Source organism: Fundulus heteroclitus, chromosome 11 (assembly GCF_011125445.2).
Source record: "Fundulus heteroclitus isolate FHET01 chromosome 11, MU-UCD_Fhet_4.1, whole genome shotgun sequence".
NCBI classification, from domain to species: Eukaryota; Metazoa; Chordata; class Actinopteri; order Cyprinodontiformes; family Fundulidae; genus Fundulus; species Fundulus heteroclitus.
Window position 1 is genome coordinate 21,679,440 of NC_046371.1, and position 15,634 is coordinate 21,695,073.

A 15,634-nucleotide genomic window follows, 5' to 3' on the forward strand; every position below is an offset into this window, starting at 1 on the left:
TAGCAGGAGAACCAGCAGCACAGCAGAGGGATGACTTGCAGGCAGGCGTCGACGAAAGGAACTCTGACAGGCAGACGTGGGAAAATCTCTGACTGACAGACGATGCTTGGGTGAAGGATGATGACAATCCAGTGGGGAAGAGCAGACTGAGGGAGGTTTAAGTAGTGGTGTTGGCAGGTGCACTGAATCCAGGCTTAATTAGGAACAGCAGGTGGAACTAATGAGAAGGTGGAGTGAGAGCAGGGCTGCATGAGAGGTGGAAAGATCTGGAAAGTTCATGGGGACACAGGCAGGCCAAAACTGTATCATGAAATTTTTTTTGGGTGTAATATAAAGTTTTCAGTCAATATGTTTTTGGACTAAATTGAAATTTTGAGTATTCTTATGACCAACAATTAATCAATATAATTCCCGAAAAGACAAATACACTGTTACACCATGGTTTAAGTAAAGGGTACAGGATGGTTTGTTTCCAGGTACAAAAAGGAGCTAAGAACGGGCAAAATGGCAAAACATTGGTGAGAAATGGGTAGCTTTTTAAAAAAAAATTTTTTTTTAAAGATGGGTTTGTTGTGGGTTAGAAGATTCCCATCCCACTCAACAGTGAACCGGGTTCAAACTCACAAAGGATCCATTTCCTTCCAGATGCAGGTCACCTCCATGTCTGATCAGAAACATTGCTCAAAGCCTTTTCAGGCTTTTAGCTGGTATTAGGTATACTACAACAGGACTTACTTTCATGAATCCTTTAGTATTAAATCCCGAAATAATAATAATAATAATATCTATAATTATAATAATAAAGGATATGTTCCAGTTTAAGTTTTTTTTTGCATATCCTAATTCAGATTTTAATTTTATGATAATCCCTCAAAGTTTAATATTTTTTTCTGTCTTTGTCTTGTCAAGTAATAAAGCAACACATTTGTTGTTGTGCGGATAATAACTTAATTGTGTGGAGCCTAATAAGTTTAAAATTATGAATAAAATCTTCCATCCTGCCTGTAATTCTATCACTGACACAAATAAGAAATAAGGAGATGTTTGATCTGAGATTCAGTGAACAATATTCTCATCACTCCATCATAATGTTTTTGAAGCTACCAAAGGGAGAAAACTGTTCAGAGTAAAGATATTTATTTTGTACAGGTAATAGCAAAGATGAAAGGGTTGATTTGTAAAAAAAGAAATTAAAAAAATGTGGATGACATAAAAAGAAAGTTGCTCTTATGTTTAAATTTTGGAATATAGATTCATTTTAAATAGAATTTGACTCCTTAAATTGAGAAAGTCTCAGATTTGCATCTCTTTTACAGATTTGGTGCTGCTCTCCGGGAAGGAAATTTGAAGAGGCATCAAGGATCATTAACGCTGACAGCATGTTGTGTTTTTACAGTTGATTAAATAAACCGTCATTGGGTTGCAAAGTGTCAGAACAGTGATGAGAAACAGACTGGCCTGTATCTTCACATTTATTCTGACTTTTCACATCATTTTATTTCAGGTAAGCTTTCGTATAATTTTATATGGGTATCAGATGGAGGCTGAAACCTCGTGGAGCTATTAACCTCACCTTTGAGTCTCTGTTTGCCCTTGTCAGGGAAGGAAAACTGATCTCTGTCCTGCATTCATTCATGAAAAACATCTCACGTTACATTCTCACGGACCCACTTAGCACTCCCTCCTCCTCTTTCTCTTGTGTAAGCCAATTCTTCTTCTTAAAATAAAAGAAATAATTCTGATGTGGTGTATAAATAAAGGTAAATAATTGCATTAATATTGACCTTTAAACAAGTAAAATGGTGGATGTTTCAGGGCATTGTGAGCTCACACAGATAATTATGATCAAATGCCTGTTTTAATTCTAATCTGATCAGAAAAGTTTGCCATGTCTCTTCAATCCTTCCTGACTTTAGAGATAAGAACATGAAGCCTTTCAGTTCAACTTAATATGGTCACTCATGGAAATAATAACGCAGTACAGCCTTTTGCTATACATAGAAATTATGCTTTTTTTTGCAGAATATAAGAAGTTCGGGCTTTGCGATATATATATATATATATATATATATATATATATATATATATATATATATATATATATATATATATATATATATATATTGTAATGCAATATAAGTAACCACAACTGCTTGAACTTTAAACCTCTTGAGTCAATATTTTGTCACCTATTTATAACAGGTCCAAGGCCACCATAGTGAACAGACCACACAGCTACTCATCTCCGCTGAGAATTTATTAAAGATATATATTTCACTCTTTCTCTGAATTCACTACACACACTAAGGTGCACACAATATGCCAAAAGAAATGATAATTTAGCTCCGACACCTTTTAAACAATGGATGATGTCAAAGCAAATTACAATGACTGGTTGTAAAAATAGTGAGGGAGACTAAAACCCTTGACCTTTATGCTGCTGTGTACATAAGTGTGTCTGTGTCTGTGTCTGTCCCGCCCAAAGTGGCTGCTGTAATTTTGGCCCCTAAAAAGTATTTGTACCCCACTGCAAGTATTACTTTATAACCTAACTCTGCTTTAAACCTTTCCACAACTTCCTCCTTGACCTATCTGCTGTATTTCTTGGTCTCATTGATGCATTTTGCTCACTTCTGTTCTCCAACAAACCTCCACACAACAGCTGGATTCATACTGAAAGGACATTAAACACAGGTGGATTCCATTTAATTAGGGTTCTTCTGAAGTTAGTTGGTTGTTCTGTATTTTATTTAAAGGAATAGGGGGTATATGGGGCCAAATACATGTCTACACATTTAGCTTTTTAGATAAGTTTTTGGGAAAATAAATGTGAAAGCCATGTGTTTTGTTTTTCTTTGGCGTCACAGTTATGCTTTTTTTTGGCATACATCAATCACAAACATATTGCTATTCTCATGATCTGCAGTATTATTAGGCAAATAATAGTCAAGTTTTGCCAAGTGATAAAATTTAATGAGTAGAGATGTGCATTGTCCATAATACTTAATGGGAAATGTGCTGCAAAGAGATATCTAACTAAAACTGGTCATAATTTATGTTTGAGATGGCTTTTAAGAGGCAGTTCAGCAAATACTAATTAAAGTAAAATACATAGTTACAAATAAATAAATAATAGCACAGGTGTTGTACTGAGTATGGTTCCCTGTTTGGCTCATTCACTGTGTGTCTTTGCTTGTTCTCCTGTTAAACAGTGCTGCAAAATCCTACACTTCATTCATATTATCCATGATTTAATAAATTCAATCTGAAGCTACAGAGTACAGTTCAGTTTCAGTGGCACCATTTTCCAGATCTGTAACGTTCTTGGAGTGCAGATGCGGGGTGTCGGGTGCTCAAAGGTAAAGGTGAGTCGGACTGGGCAGAGAAACACTTGACACGCCAGGCCAGGCTGGGCACCAGAAACTGGTATTTGCTGAAATGATAAAAAAACAGGTTTTTGAGACTTTTCATCTTAAAGGAAAGTAAATTTTGACCTTATTTAAAAAATCCCCTTATCAAGCACCAGTGGCATTTGTAAAATTTCTGAAACAACCTAATGCGTTGTTTCTTAAAATACCCAATGCTTTTGTTTTTGTCCCCTGATTAGTGTGCAGTTTGCCTGTAAATACATTATGTTGCGTTACAACCACAAACGGATCTACAGTGATAGACCAACACAAAATAGTTCATACATGGAAGAAAAACAATAAATTGTTTTACCAATACATTTTGAAAAGCATTCAGCACCATTTTTCTGATCCCTGTACATTAAGCCACCTAATTAGTAAATAGAAATCATCTGGGCACCCAGAAGCAGGACCATGGCAACTCTGGAGTAGCTGCAGAGATCTACTGCTCAGGTGAGACAATCTGTTGACAAGACAGCCATTGGTTATGTGCTCAACGAATCTGGCCTTTATGTAAGTCATGGGGATATCGGTTTAATGTTTTCATTAAAGAGTGCAAGGGACAGTGGCTGCTTCAGCTAAATAAGCATTAAGAAATTTTGATAGAAGCTGAACATTTTAAATACCACATATCCCTTTCTTTCCACCTTCACAATTACCCACCACTTGGTGCTGGCCTAACTCGTAAAATCCTGATAACATGAATCAATTTGTGTGGTTGATTAGGGGAGTATGAATAACTTTGCAAAGCCCCGTAATCCAAAGAATGCAGAAACAGAAGCTTTTTCAAATTTATATATCATATTTTGTGTCTGCTGTGTAGAGGGACTGTCCAACACGAAGAAATGCTCGTCGTAACACCGCAGATGTCAGATTTATATAATGCAGCCCCGACTTCGTCTTATTCAACATGCATGAGTGCATGTGGAAGGGTAACCCTATGAGTTAGTCCTACATAATGCACGAGTCCAGTATCGCCGTGTTATTCTAACCCCGCAGAGAAGCACAGGGAGCTGGAGAGAAAGGAAAAACACATCAATAATTGAACGCAAATCAGTCTCTTCCTACTCTCAGCCTAATGAAGTCAGTGCCTTCAACTGGACTCCTCAGAACACCTGCGGATGAGAGCGACAGGAACCCCGACTCAGACGGAGCGCGCCGGTGTTAACAGGTTTTTTTCTGGAGTTTGAGTTCTGCAGCATTTCTCGGAGTAGAGAGGCAGCTGGACCCAGGATCATCATGATACCATGGTGGCCAAACTGTTAGGGCTGGCCTTTCTTTGTCTCACGACCAGTCCTTTCACCTTTACTGCGCACGGTAAGGATTCAGTGTGTTTGGATTCATTTACGAACACCAAAATTCCTTTTTAAAATTACTATTTGACTATGAAATATTTATTTTTTTAATGGTAATTTTACTAAGTGTTAAATTGACACTTAATTGCATAGCTATCCTTAATTATCTTGTAAGGCACCTGTACAGAAATGCATTATTTATTATTCCCTATTAGGCTATAGCAGGATTCTTCCATACTTCCCATACCACTTCAGTGGGTAGATACTGTGCTGACTGTATTTGTGCAAATGATTTTGACAATTAAGCAAACAAAAAACCCCACAAACAAAACTCTTTAATATCATCTCTTTCCAAGTTCTAATTGTTTTTTTTTTTATTTCTTCCAGCATAATTTTTGCAATTAAAGTGACTTAATTTTTCCTTTTTGCCATCATTTCTACTATATTTGTCATCGAACAACTAAATATGACTAGCATATACATTGGGATAATTTATTTTTAGAGAAATAGAAAAGTTAAAATATTTAAGTTGCATTTGACAGCAAAGAAAGTAAAATAGCGTTGTCAGTACTTGTTTTAAATCCGGTACCGTATTAGTTACTGCAGTGTAACCAATCCTGCAGCTGAACAGCAGCAGGCCACATGACACCACCGTCTCCTTGTCCCTTTGCAGGCACGTCACTGTATCCCGTCCCGACTTCGTCTGTGAAGATCAATCCAAACTGGGAGGTGGTCTACCAGGACGCCGAGGTTTACGGTGTGGTGGGCAGGGCGGTGATCCTGGAGTGTGGCGCCACCTTGCCTGATATTTACATATGGAGCTTCACCAAGCCCGGCAGCGACGCCATCACAGCAGTGGTGTATAACCTGGGGAAAGGGCCGAGGATCCAGAAGTTTGCTGAAACACTCGGACAGCTGGCGATCATCTCAAACAGTGCGGCCGTGAGCATCGAGAAGCTGCCTCTTGCTGCTCATGGCCTGTTCACGTGCCAGGCCTTCTACAATATCGACAAAGAGCCCATAGTCTACTATTACTACGTCCACCTCACCGTCAGAGGTAAGGCTCTCAACTCAAATTACGATTCAAGCAGGGGTGTATGTAACAGGCTCAGCTTTTCTGAGTACTCTGAAACTTCTTCTGTTTTAATGAAACATCCAATCAAGGGTCTATTTGTAAGCGATATTTGTCTTTTTTTGGTGAAAATCAATAAATCAATAAATAATATAGTTTAAGGATAATCAATCTCACATGGTGTCTCGCTTTAGACTTGTATTTAAAATATGTAAAAAAAAAAAAACATCCATTTGGGTGTTTTTGAGTTTATTTGCCTGTAGTAACGGGGAGTGGTGGCCTAGTGGTTAGAGCATTGTGCTTGGGTCCTGGAGGTTCTGAGTTCAACTCCCACAGACTACCACTCTGGGTCACTGAGCAAGACCCTAAAGACCAGATTGCTCACCAGGCGCCGCACAGGGGCAGCCCACTGTTTCCCAAGGGAAAGGGTTAAATGCAGGAGTAAATTTATCTATTGTGAGTTCAATAAAGTTCAATTATTAGTGATGTGAAACTTTTTGTCCCTTTTCATAAATTTATTTGTTTTTTGCTCTTTTTTTTGCTAAATATTTCAGATCATCAGCAATGCATTTTATTATTAGACAAAGATACGATGAGAAAATGCAAAAAGCTATCCAAACCAACTTGACCCTATGTTAAAAAAGTATCTGCTCCCCAAACCTAAACCCATAATTGGCCGTTCCACCCTTGGCAGCACTAGCTGCCATTGGCCAAAAAGTATTTTCCATCCCTGTAGATAAATTCTGGCCCCCTTGGCAGCGTTGTTCTAATTCAGCATCATCGGGAGGTTTTCTAGCAGGAACCACCGACTTTGACTTTGACTAGGCCATTTCAGAACTTTTATTTTATCTTTTATCCATTCAAAGGTGGACTTGCTGGTGTGCTTTGGGTCATTGTCCTGATGCACAGACAGGGTTTAAAACTTTGTTATCTTAGGAGATATTGGTGAATTCAGAAATAAAGCACCTGGTACAAAGCTTAATAATAGTTATTTAGTCTACAATAAAGCGCAATCTGCAAAAATCCTCATAAACATTTCAAGAGACTGTCCATTCTACTGGTATTAAAAATACAAATTCACATCCGATGTAGGATATCTGAGATAAGACAAATTAACTGAACTCTTAATATGAAAAAACAAATATGAGCCGCTTAAAATGCTTAAAAGCAGATAAAGTAAGAAGAGGTCAGAATGTAAGGATTGATTAAACCACGCACAGTATAATAAAAATTATTTATCTATTTAGGTAGCAGTCTTCCTCATCTGTAGCTCTTCCTGTCTTTGTCTTTAATGCAGTCCCCGTCACTAAGCCGTACCTTTTGCTGAGCGATGTGTCTCCGGTGGAAGGGTCCACAATGTGGATGCGATGCAACCTGGAGAACGGGACGGGCCCAATACAGTACGTGTGGCAGCATGAAACCCGTGGCGGCAACGTCACCGTCATGGCCCAGGGCAGCAGCAACGTCATCAACGTGACGGACGTCAACCGAAACCACACGGGCTGGTACCGCTGCGTGGCCACCAATGACGTCAACAGCGAGAGCTCCAACCGCCTGTGGCTGGACACCATCTGTGAGTGTTAGAAATCAGCTTTCAACAATCATTTTCCCTCATTCCTCTACAAAACGGTCCCCGGGTTTGCAAATTCACTACGATGAGTCTCTTGTATTAAAATGTCTTGACATAAAATTACACAAACTTGATATTTTTCCATTCTGTCACATTGCAACCACAAAGGTCAGTGGATTTTGTAATAGATCGACAAAAACTAGCACGTAACTGTAAAGTGGAAGGAAATTTATTTCGTTCTTACTGTTAGGATATCAACAAGGTTTTTCTAAATGAAAATTTAAAAAAATGTGTATGACTTAGTGTCAGTATAAAACCAAGGGACACAGGGGGGGATTATGCAAAGCTTGTACAGATGTACCCCAAATAGTTGCACCTGTCAGATTTGTATTTGTAGACAATCGTGTAAAAGAAATGGCATAAAATACCAATAAAACCCAACTAACTTTGTGGTTGTAGCATGAAAGTATGTGACGGACTTAAAAAGGAAATGGCTGCTTGTACAAAGTACTGTATGTGTGTACCCCTCTTGGCCATTCGTCTCTGATTGGCTGCATCCATGTTCTGCCTCTGCAGTCGGTCCGGACGTTCCCCGGATAGACGTCACCCCGTATACCGTGACAGAGCGGGGCTACTCAGCTCTGGAGAGAGAGACGGTCTCATTGATGTGTCAAGCCCAGTCCAATCCCATCAGTCAGTACGTTTGGTTCTACAACAACTCCCAGGTGTACAGCGGGCCGCAGTTCACCATCACCAAGATCCTTCGCATGCACACGGGAGACTACGCCTGCTTGGCCCAGAACACGTACCTGAACACCCAGTCCAAAAAGACCATCAGCCTTACTGTCTACTGTGAGTGTGACCTCTGACCTCTGGCCATGTAATTAACTATGTGGCTCTTTTCTCTGCCCTGGGCTCTTCAGTTCCGGTGTTTTCTCTGTCTTGGTACTCTAAGATGCAGAACTAGAGATGGGGTCTTTCCTCTTTTTTTTTGCCTTAACCTCCATTGTGTCCATTTCACACATCTAGCTTTTTTTTTGTTTGCTTTCTTTCTTAATTCTCACACAACTCAGTATTTCAGTCTCACTCACTCAGAGACTCCAGATCAAACTCATAACACAAATACACAAAGCAGAGAAAAGAAGTCTTGCAGATCCATTCAGCTATTGGACCTTTGGAGATTTTGATGGCAATCTGGCGGGTACCGTGTGTTACAGCCAACGCAAGCAAGTATAGATTGACCATAGAGGTCATTTCTTGTTATTCGCTCTGCTCTATTGTCACGCAAAAAGATCAAAACTTAGCACTCTGAAAAAATGTATCGTGGTGAATTTATCTCCACTTCGAACGTCACTGCGTGGCCCCTGTATGCCCTTTTACCCTGCAGACCCTCCTGACGGCTCCCCCTCCTGCTCTGTGGCGCCCGCTCTGAATCACACCGCTCTGAAGCTGCTCTGCGACTGGCCCGGTGGGTTCCCCTCCCCGTCCCTGGACTGGACCGGAGACCTGGCGCAGGCGGCAAAACCCCCGGCTAACAAAGACCAACAACTCAATCTACAGAGCGGCTCGGCCGTCCTCCTACCCTCTCAGAACCTGACGCCTAACAACAGCCTGTTCAGATGTGTGGGCTCCCATCCGGCTCTAAAACAATCTGCGGAGTGCAGCACACGCTCGTGTAAGTACAGAAAGGAAGCAGATGACAAAACCGCCGCGTGCACATGTTTCATTTTCCGTAACCCTCCTCCATACAGATATCCCCCCTGCAGAACCGGTGTGCTTCGCCTACGTCACAAACAATCAGCAATATCTCATGCTGTCCTGCTCCTGGGATGGAGGGGCCCCAAAGGCCTTGGTGTGGTGGGAGGGACCAGGGGGCCAAAGCAAAGGAGGACAAGAAAACTCCAACATCCTGGTCCTCCGTTATGGGGCTGCCCGAAGCGGTAAACCCTACACCTGCTACGCTAAACACCCGCTTCTGATGGAAGCAAAGAGCTGCACGCTCACACTCGGTCAGTCCTCGTCCTCACTGTACAAAACAATAAATAAACAGACGAGAGTTTTTTTTCTTAATACCTTATGCGTTTTATGTATAGAGGCCCCCGTCCTGTTGACGCAGCGCAGAGTCGTGTCTGTGTACGAAGGGAGTGACGTGCAGCTCACCTGCAATCTGAGAGCCAATTACCTTCCAGCCAACGACATCACCTGGTTCAACAATCAGGGCGTGGACGTGCGAGAAACCTCAAAGTACATGCTGCTGCGAACGTCCGCCTGGGCCAACCTGACCGTGAGAGATGCCGAAGAGACGCAGGACAGCGGCGAGTACAGATGCTCCACTTCAAACGCGGTGGGAGGCGCTGAAATCAACGTCACTCTGGTGGTCAAGAGTAAGAATCTGTTTTCACTTTTCTTTCCAAGCACTTGTTCATCTGGAGACTTGGGCGCTTTAAATAGAGGCTACAACTCTGACTAGTTGACTTAGCAGGGCAAGATTGTTTAGTTGTAGATTTAGAGGGATGCACGTGATTAAAATTTTTTCAGGGTTCGGGGAGGTAACTTCTGTTAGATATAGTTTACACCCTAAGTGGGTTACGTTTCGTGGAAACATTTTTTTGCTTTTTTGTGCTAGCAATCTTGTAATTTTTCATAAGTGTTTTAAACTAGTTATGACAGATCTGACATGCATGAAACTCTGACATGCAAATATTTTCTTGTATTCAACAGATTTGTTACATGTTTAAAGCCTTGAATGTGAAAGCAGCTCCTGCCTGAAAACAGTCTTTTCTACCAAGATAGATTGTTTACAGTGTCAAAGGGATGTTATAGGAAAAACTGTACAGTACATTTTTCTTATTGGCTGTCTACCACTACAAACCTGTTCCCAAGGACCCTTTCTGATTGGCTTTTCAAGCCCTCATGGAAAACTCCAGCTCCAGAAGGAACCCGCTCCTAAAGCGGCTGAGTTCCAAAAACGTATAAAGAGAGAGAAAAAAAGAGAGAACTGGCTTTGCTAAATTGAGTTAGAACCAACCCTGATCAACAGTTTCCGTATAATGCTCAAATCATCTCAAAATGGCATCTAGAACATCGCAATGGTTCCAATCCAAGAGAGCACCTCTGGAATGAGGTGGAACAGATGATGTACATCATTTGCATTCCAACAAATCTGCACCAACTACTTTATTCTAATATGTACCAAAATATCTGAGAAGCGTTTTTTCAGAAGTTGTTGAATCTATGCTATGGAGATTTAAAGTGTAACCCCGCCCTCAGATACATTTTGAAAATCTCCACCAATGTGGGAGATGCCAAGAGACACTGGGGGCCACAGCAAGACGGGTTTGGTTGTATCCAACTAATTTCTCGGTCAGATAGGGGGCCCCATCCAGACTAAGTGGCCACGAAACCGACTAAATTTGAAACCGACTTCCAGAGTTGACTTGTCTGAAGCAGCCCCTTGATGACTCTGTGTTGATACCCCTATCCACATAACCATCTACACACTGGCGTTTCTGCATTTGGGCTGTGATGTAGACATATACAAAGCTGTAGTAAACTTTTTTGATGCTAAAAAAAGTTTATTTGGCCTTATTTTGAAAATAAGGCCAAAATAAGGCCAAATTAGGCCTTAAGTTTATTTGGCCTTATTTGCCTGCCTAAAACCAAAATGGGTCAGCCAATCACGTTGCAGTATCATGGTTTGCTGCTGTCGCATCTGTTATGTCAGAATCCACGACTGTCACTGTGAAAAACGTTTTGTTTCTTATGGCGCCTGCTGCTTACAACATTTTCATTTGATACTGTGATTGGCTAAAACCAACCTTTGTTAGGCGGGCACTAGGTGTCGCTTCGCCCAATCAGCTTGGAGAGTTCTGCTGAATGCGCCTCCTTTCCCTGCAGGGATTCGATGTGAGCGGTCACAGATTGATAATGTGCAGAAAGTAGAGTGCTAAACATTATCAATCTGGCAGGTTAGTGCATTCTGGCAAATTGAGTGGCCTGTGCTGATTTTCAGCAAGTTTTAACACCAGGGGGCGATGTAAGCAGGAGAGGAACCTGTGGCTCTGGAGCTGCAAGTGGCTCTTTGAACTTTCCACAGTGGCTCTTAATAACTAATGCTACAAATTATGTTTTTATCATGGTATTTAAATGTAATAATGATAATAAATGTAAATTTTTCTTGGAATAATTGCTTTTAATTTTTACAACAGAATTATGCTAAAAGTGCAGTAATATTTAATTTTAAATCAATATTTTTTCATTATGTAGGAAACTATGATTTTTTTTTTACATCATTATCCACAAATATCAACATCCCCATTCTATTTTTTCAAACCTCAAAATAGACATAAAAGGGTGTTTCTTTAACAATGACAACATATTTCCTACAGATCTTTATAAAAAATTATAAATTGTCCTTTTTCAAAAGGCCAGGCAACATTTGCGGCTCTGAACGAGTTTAATTCAAGTGGACTGTAGGCAAAATGGCTCTTTAGACTGTAAAGGTTGCAGGCCTCTGGGATTGCCAAAAAGACTGAATCGATTTTTATGAAACTTTGTAAGGTACCACTCCGAGTCTATGTTAACAATATGGTTATGATTGACCGAAGCTGTACGGGCCCAATTTATACAGTTTATCTGAGAAAAAAAAGTTGATTTTGGGTTTAGTTACTCTGTAAGGTAGTTGTGAAGGAAAAAGAGTATCCAACATTGTACTAACAAGTGACACAAGAGACACACACTGCAAAAACGTAACTAAAAATAAGTAATATTTTCTTAAAATGAGTGTATCTGTCCTTGATTTAAGCAGGTAAATAAGATGATCTGCCAATGGAATAAGACTTTTGCACTTAAAATAGGAACAACTCATCTCCATCATATCTTATTTCAAGTGCCGGATGTCTAATTATCTTATTATAGGGGTCAAAATACTCATTCCATTGGCAGATAATATTATTTACCTGCTCAAATCTAGGACAAAAACACACATTTTAAGAACATTTTACTTATTTTTAGATCCGTTTTTGCAGTGCACAGACAGTAAACACAATTACATATTTTCCTCCGCTTTGTTTCTGTATCAGAACACCCGATGCCACCAAATGCGACCCTGATCATGGCGATGTACAACAGCCCGAAGCGTAACGAGGTGGAGCTGGAGTGGCAGGTAGAAGGTGCGGAGGAGAACGGAGGTTGGACTGGTTTCCACCTGGAGCACCAGTGGGTGTCTGAGCGACCGCGCAGGAGAGGAGGCCGCAACGAATCACAGCTATGGACGGAGGAGAGGATCGGTCCCCAGGACTGGTTCCGTACCATCATCGAGGATCCAGGCGTCAGGAAGCACACGGTTCGAGGGCTGACCCCAACTGTGACGTACCAGTTCCGCGTCATACCCATCAACCACCGCACCATCGGACACCCCTCTCCTGCAAAAACTCCAGGTACAGTAAGTGACCTCCAAAAAGACAAGCATACATGCAAGATTTGAGAGCAGATAAATGCAGATCGCGTAGGCAGTACAACTTCAGTTGGAGCAGATAATATTTTAAAGCTGTTGAGATGAGAATTTTTGTGTGAATGCAGCCCCGTTTACTGTATTAACGGTCTAACATTTTCTTTTCCTTTTTATCCTCTTAGGTGAAAGACAACAAAAATCAAACGCACATTAAAACACACCTGACACATTCACATCTCTTTGTTTCACCGTTTCCTTTCCTCTCCTTTCCAGACTTTCTGAATACTGACCCCATTTAATTCTTCTCATAACATACGTGATTTATTGGTCATAAAATAAGTAGATCATGCTGTATGTGATATAGAAATCTTACTGAGTTAACTAATGGACTTGAGATTAATGGGTTTGTTGAGTCAGAGAATAGAGTAATTTTTTTTTTAAATAAATACTTTAAACATGAAATTATCGACAATCTAATTTGCAAGCTGCTTAAATGTGCTTTGCAATGGTGCGTTTGTAGCACAAATAATTGGTTCAGGACCAATTCAGATTCCTACTGAACTTATTTGTCAAGTTAAACTGCTTTTCTGTAGTTTTTATTTAAATATTTTTTTTATCTCAGAGGTGTACTATTTTTGCAATGTGCAACTGTGGTGTCTTGCAGCGGAACCCCGCTACAACATGTACCCTGCTGTGGTTGGAGCAGCTATAGGCGGGATGCTCTTTGCAGCCATCCTCACAGTGCTGCTGCTCGTGTTCATAATCCGCAACCGCAACAACAATCCCAGTGAGTCCTACACACGAGCATGAACATTTTGTAAATGCAGCATGTAGTAATAAAGCTACTTAAACACTTTTTGCTGTGTTAATGTTGTATGTTTGTCCCCCCAGGACTGCACGACATGCTGTTTGGCATGTGAGTATCTGGTTATTCCTATTTGCTGAGCCATACAAGGCCTTGGTGTATGGCTACAGTGTAAGTTTTTTTTTTTAATTCATTTCTAGGCAGCACAGCCAGTCAAGAGAGAACATAAATTTTCCAGAGGATGAAATGGTCAGAGGGTCAGATGGAGGAATAGAGGACATCGGTGGATCATCCCTTCCAGGCAAGATAATCTCGCTTAAAAAACAACAAAAAAAAAAAACAAACTTATTTCTCATTTCTTCCTGTTTTTAACATTAACATAATGTGGTGCAATTTTACAGTTTAAACAGCATTGACCAAGAAAAGATGATCCCAAAATTAAAACTAATATTTTTGTCTCGATCTGACCCAAGTAATCGAAGAACAGAAAACTTGCAGACGAAAATTCCCAGTCTGGTTCTTTCCTATAATCGCGTGTCCTGCATTGACATGAAAACTGATTAGCTTCAAAGTTTAATAAAAATACTGTAAAAGTGCACATTTGATCAGTAGTGCATGGTCTATATATCAGTATAGTAATTTGGAGCATTGAACTCGCTCTCACTGATGATGTTCTGGATCCTGCAGGTTTTCAATGTTTTGTTGTTGTTGAAAGTAACAGCTTGTATGTTCATTCATACTTGGTTAAAGACACATGGATTCTTGTGCATTTTTCCCCCCAATAACTTCTTTTAACCTTTTTTTTTTTACCCAAGTTGTTTTTGTGTGTGTGTGTGTTTTCCATGGTTGCTAAATGGTGTATATCCACTGCAGAAACCTCTCTAGGGACCAGGCTACTTTTCCAGAGTAGTTTTAATGTGTTTAAGAAGAAAGCAGATCAGAGATCAGAACCTCTTTTGAAGCATTGTTGGTTATTTGAAGCCAAATAAGAACAAGAACCTTAAACCTTTCAGTAGATAAACGCTCATAGTAGCTGATTTCTGTTAATAAAGTATTATTATATCACTTCTGCTGACGTAATCATATTTCCATCTTAATTTCAGGGTGTTTATTACTACTGAGGTTAAATTTAAATTATATATAGGCCTAACATAGAAAAATATATACTGAACCCCAGGAAAAAAATAAATAAAATTAAAGTGTTTTTTTTTTTAAATTCATGACTGCATCATTCCGGCTGATCTTTAAGATGCTGAACTTCAATGTTGGTTTCTTGCAGGGCCAGTGGTCTCTATACCCAGGGCATCCTCGCCCCTCACCACGTCACCCAGGAGTGCCACTCCCACGCCCGCCACCAGCCAAGCTCCTCCCACCGGAGAGGATAACGAGCCCGTCAGCGTCACAATCACAGTCAAGGCTGCAGGATCCTAAACTAATCAAAGCTATCAGCTGTAGTTTAAAGTGGACCTCTTGTTGTAGCAGTCTGGTGCACTTCGCGTTGTCTCAATAAACCTGAAGTAACATTTAGACGTTCTTGTACAAAAACAAAACAACCCATAGCAAACCTTTGTCATCCAGTCACTTCTAGCACGAGCTGAACAGTTAATTTAATGTGTATAATATGTACATGTGTTTTTTAATTAACTCTTTGCCTTAGCAGTCCTCTGTTTATTTCGGTTTTTAACCTTTGAATGCTTTTAGATTTTCACGGTGAACAATAAGACAATCCGTTTGTGTCTCAATCAGTTAAATGATCCTAGCAGGATTTTCTCATTATCACAGATTATAGTAAACAGGATGTTGTTGTTTTTTCTATTTTATTCAGCTTTGAACTTCAGCATATAAAAACATAACCAGTCTTTACAAACAGCACATTGAGGGAAACTGGAACCAATTCATCACTACAGAGAACCTGACTCTAGACTTGCTCTTTTAACTTTAAATCAATTAGGAACAAAACAAACAAGTGTTGACATGAACATGTAAATATATACAGTTTTTTTTCCTCTGAACAGTCCACAGCAGTGTTTTTT

General features: G+C 40.2%; 1 protein-coding gene across 1 annotated transcript; it reads left to right on the plus strand.

The window, feature by feature from the left end:
- The first annotated feature begins 4,486 nt into the window (after positions 1-4,486).
- LOC105919805 (V-set and immunoglobulin domain-containing protein 10-like 2) lies at positions 4,487-15,613 on the plus strand. The gene is made up of 12 exons (XM_021312185.2): positions 4,487-4,724; positions 5,376-5,759; positions 7,072-7,347; positions 7,921-8,196; positions 8,732-9,019; positions 9,096-9,353; positions 9,438-9,728; positions 12,426-12,782; positions 13,461-13,583; positions 13,688-13,712; positions 13,802-13,902; positions 14,881-15,613. The coding sequence occupies exons 1-12, from the start codon at positions 4,655-4,657 to the stop codon at positions 15,030-15,032; spliced, it is 2,601 nt and encodes an 866-aa protein (XP_021167860.2). The 5' UTR covers positions 4,487-4,654; the 3' UTR covers positions 15,033-15,613.
- The last annotated feature ends 21 nt before the right edge of the window (positions 15,614-15,634 follow it).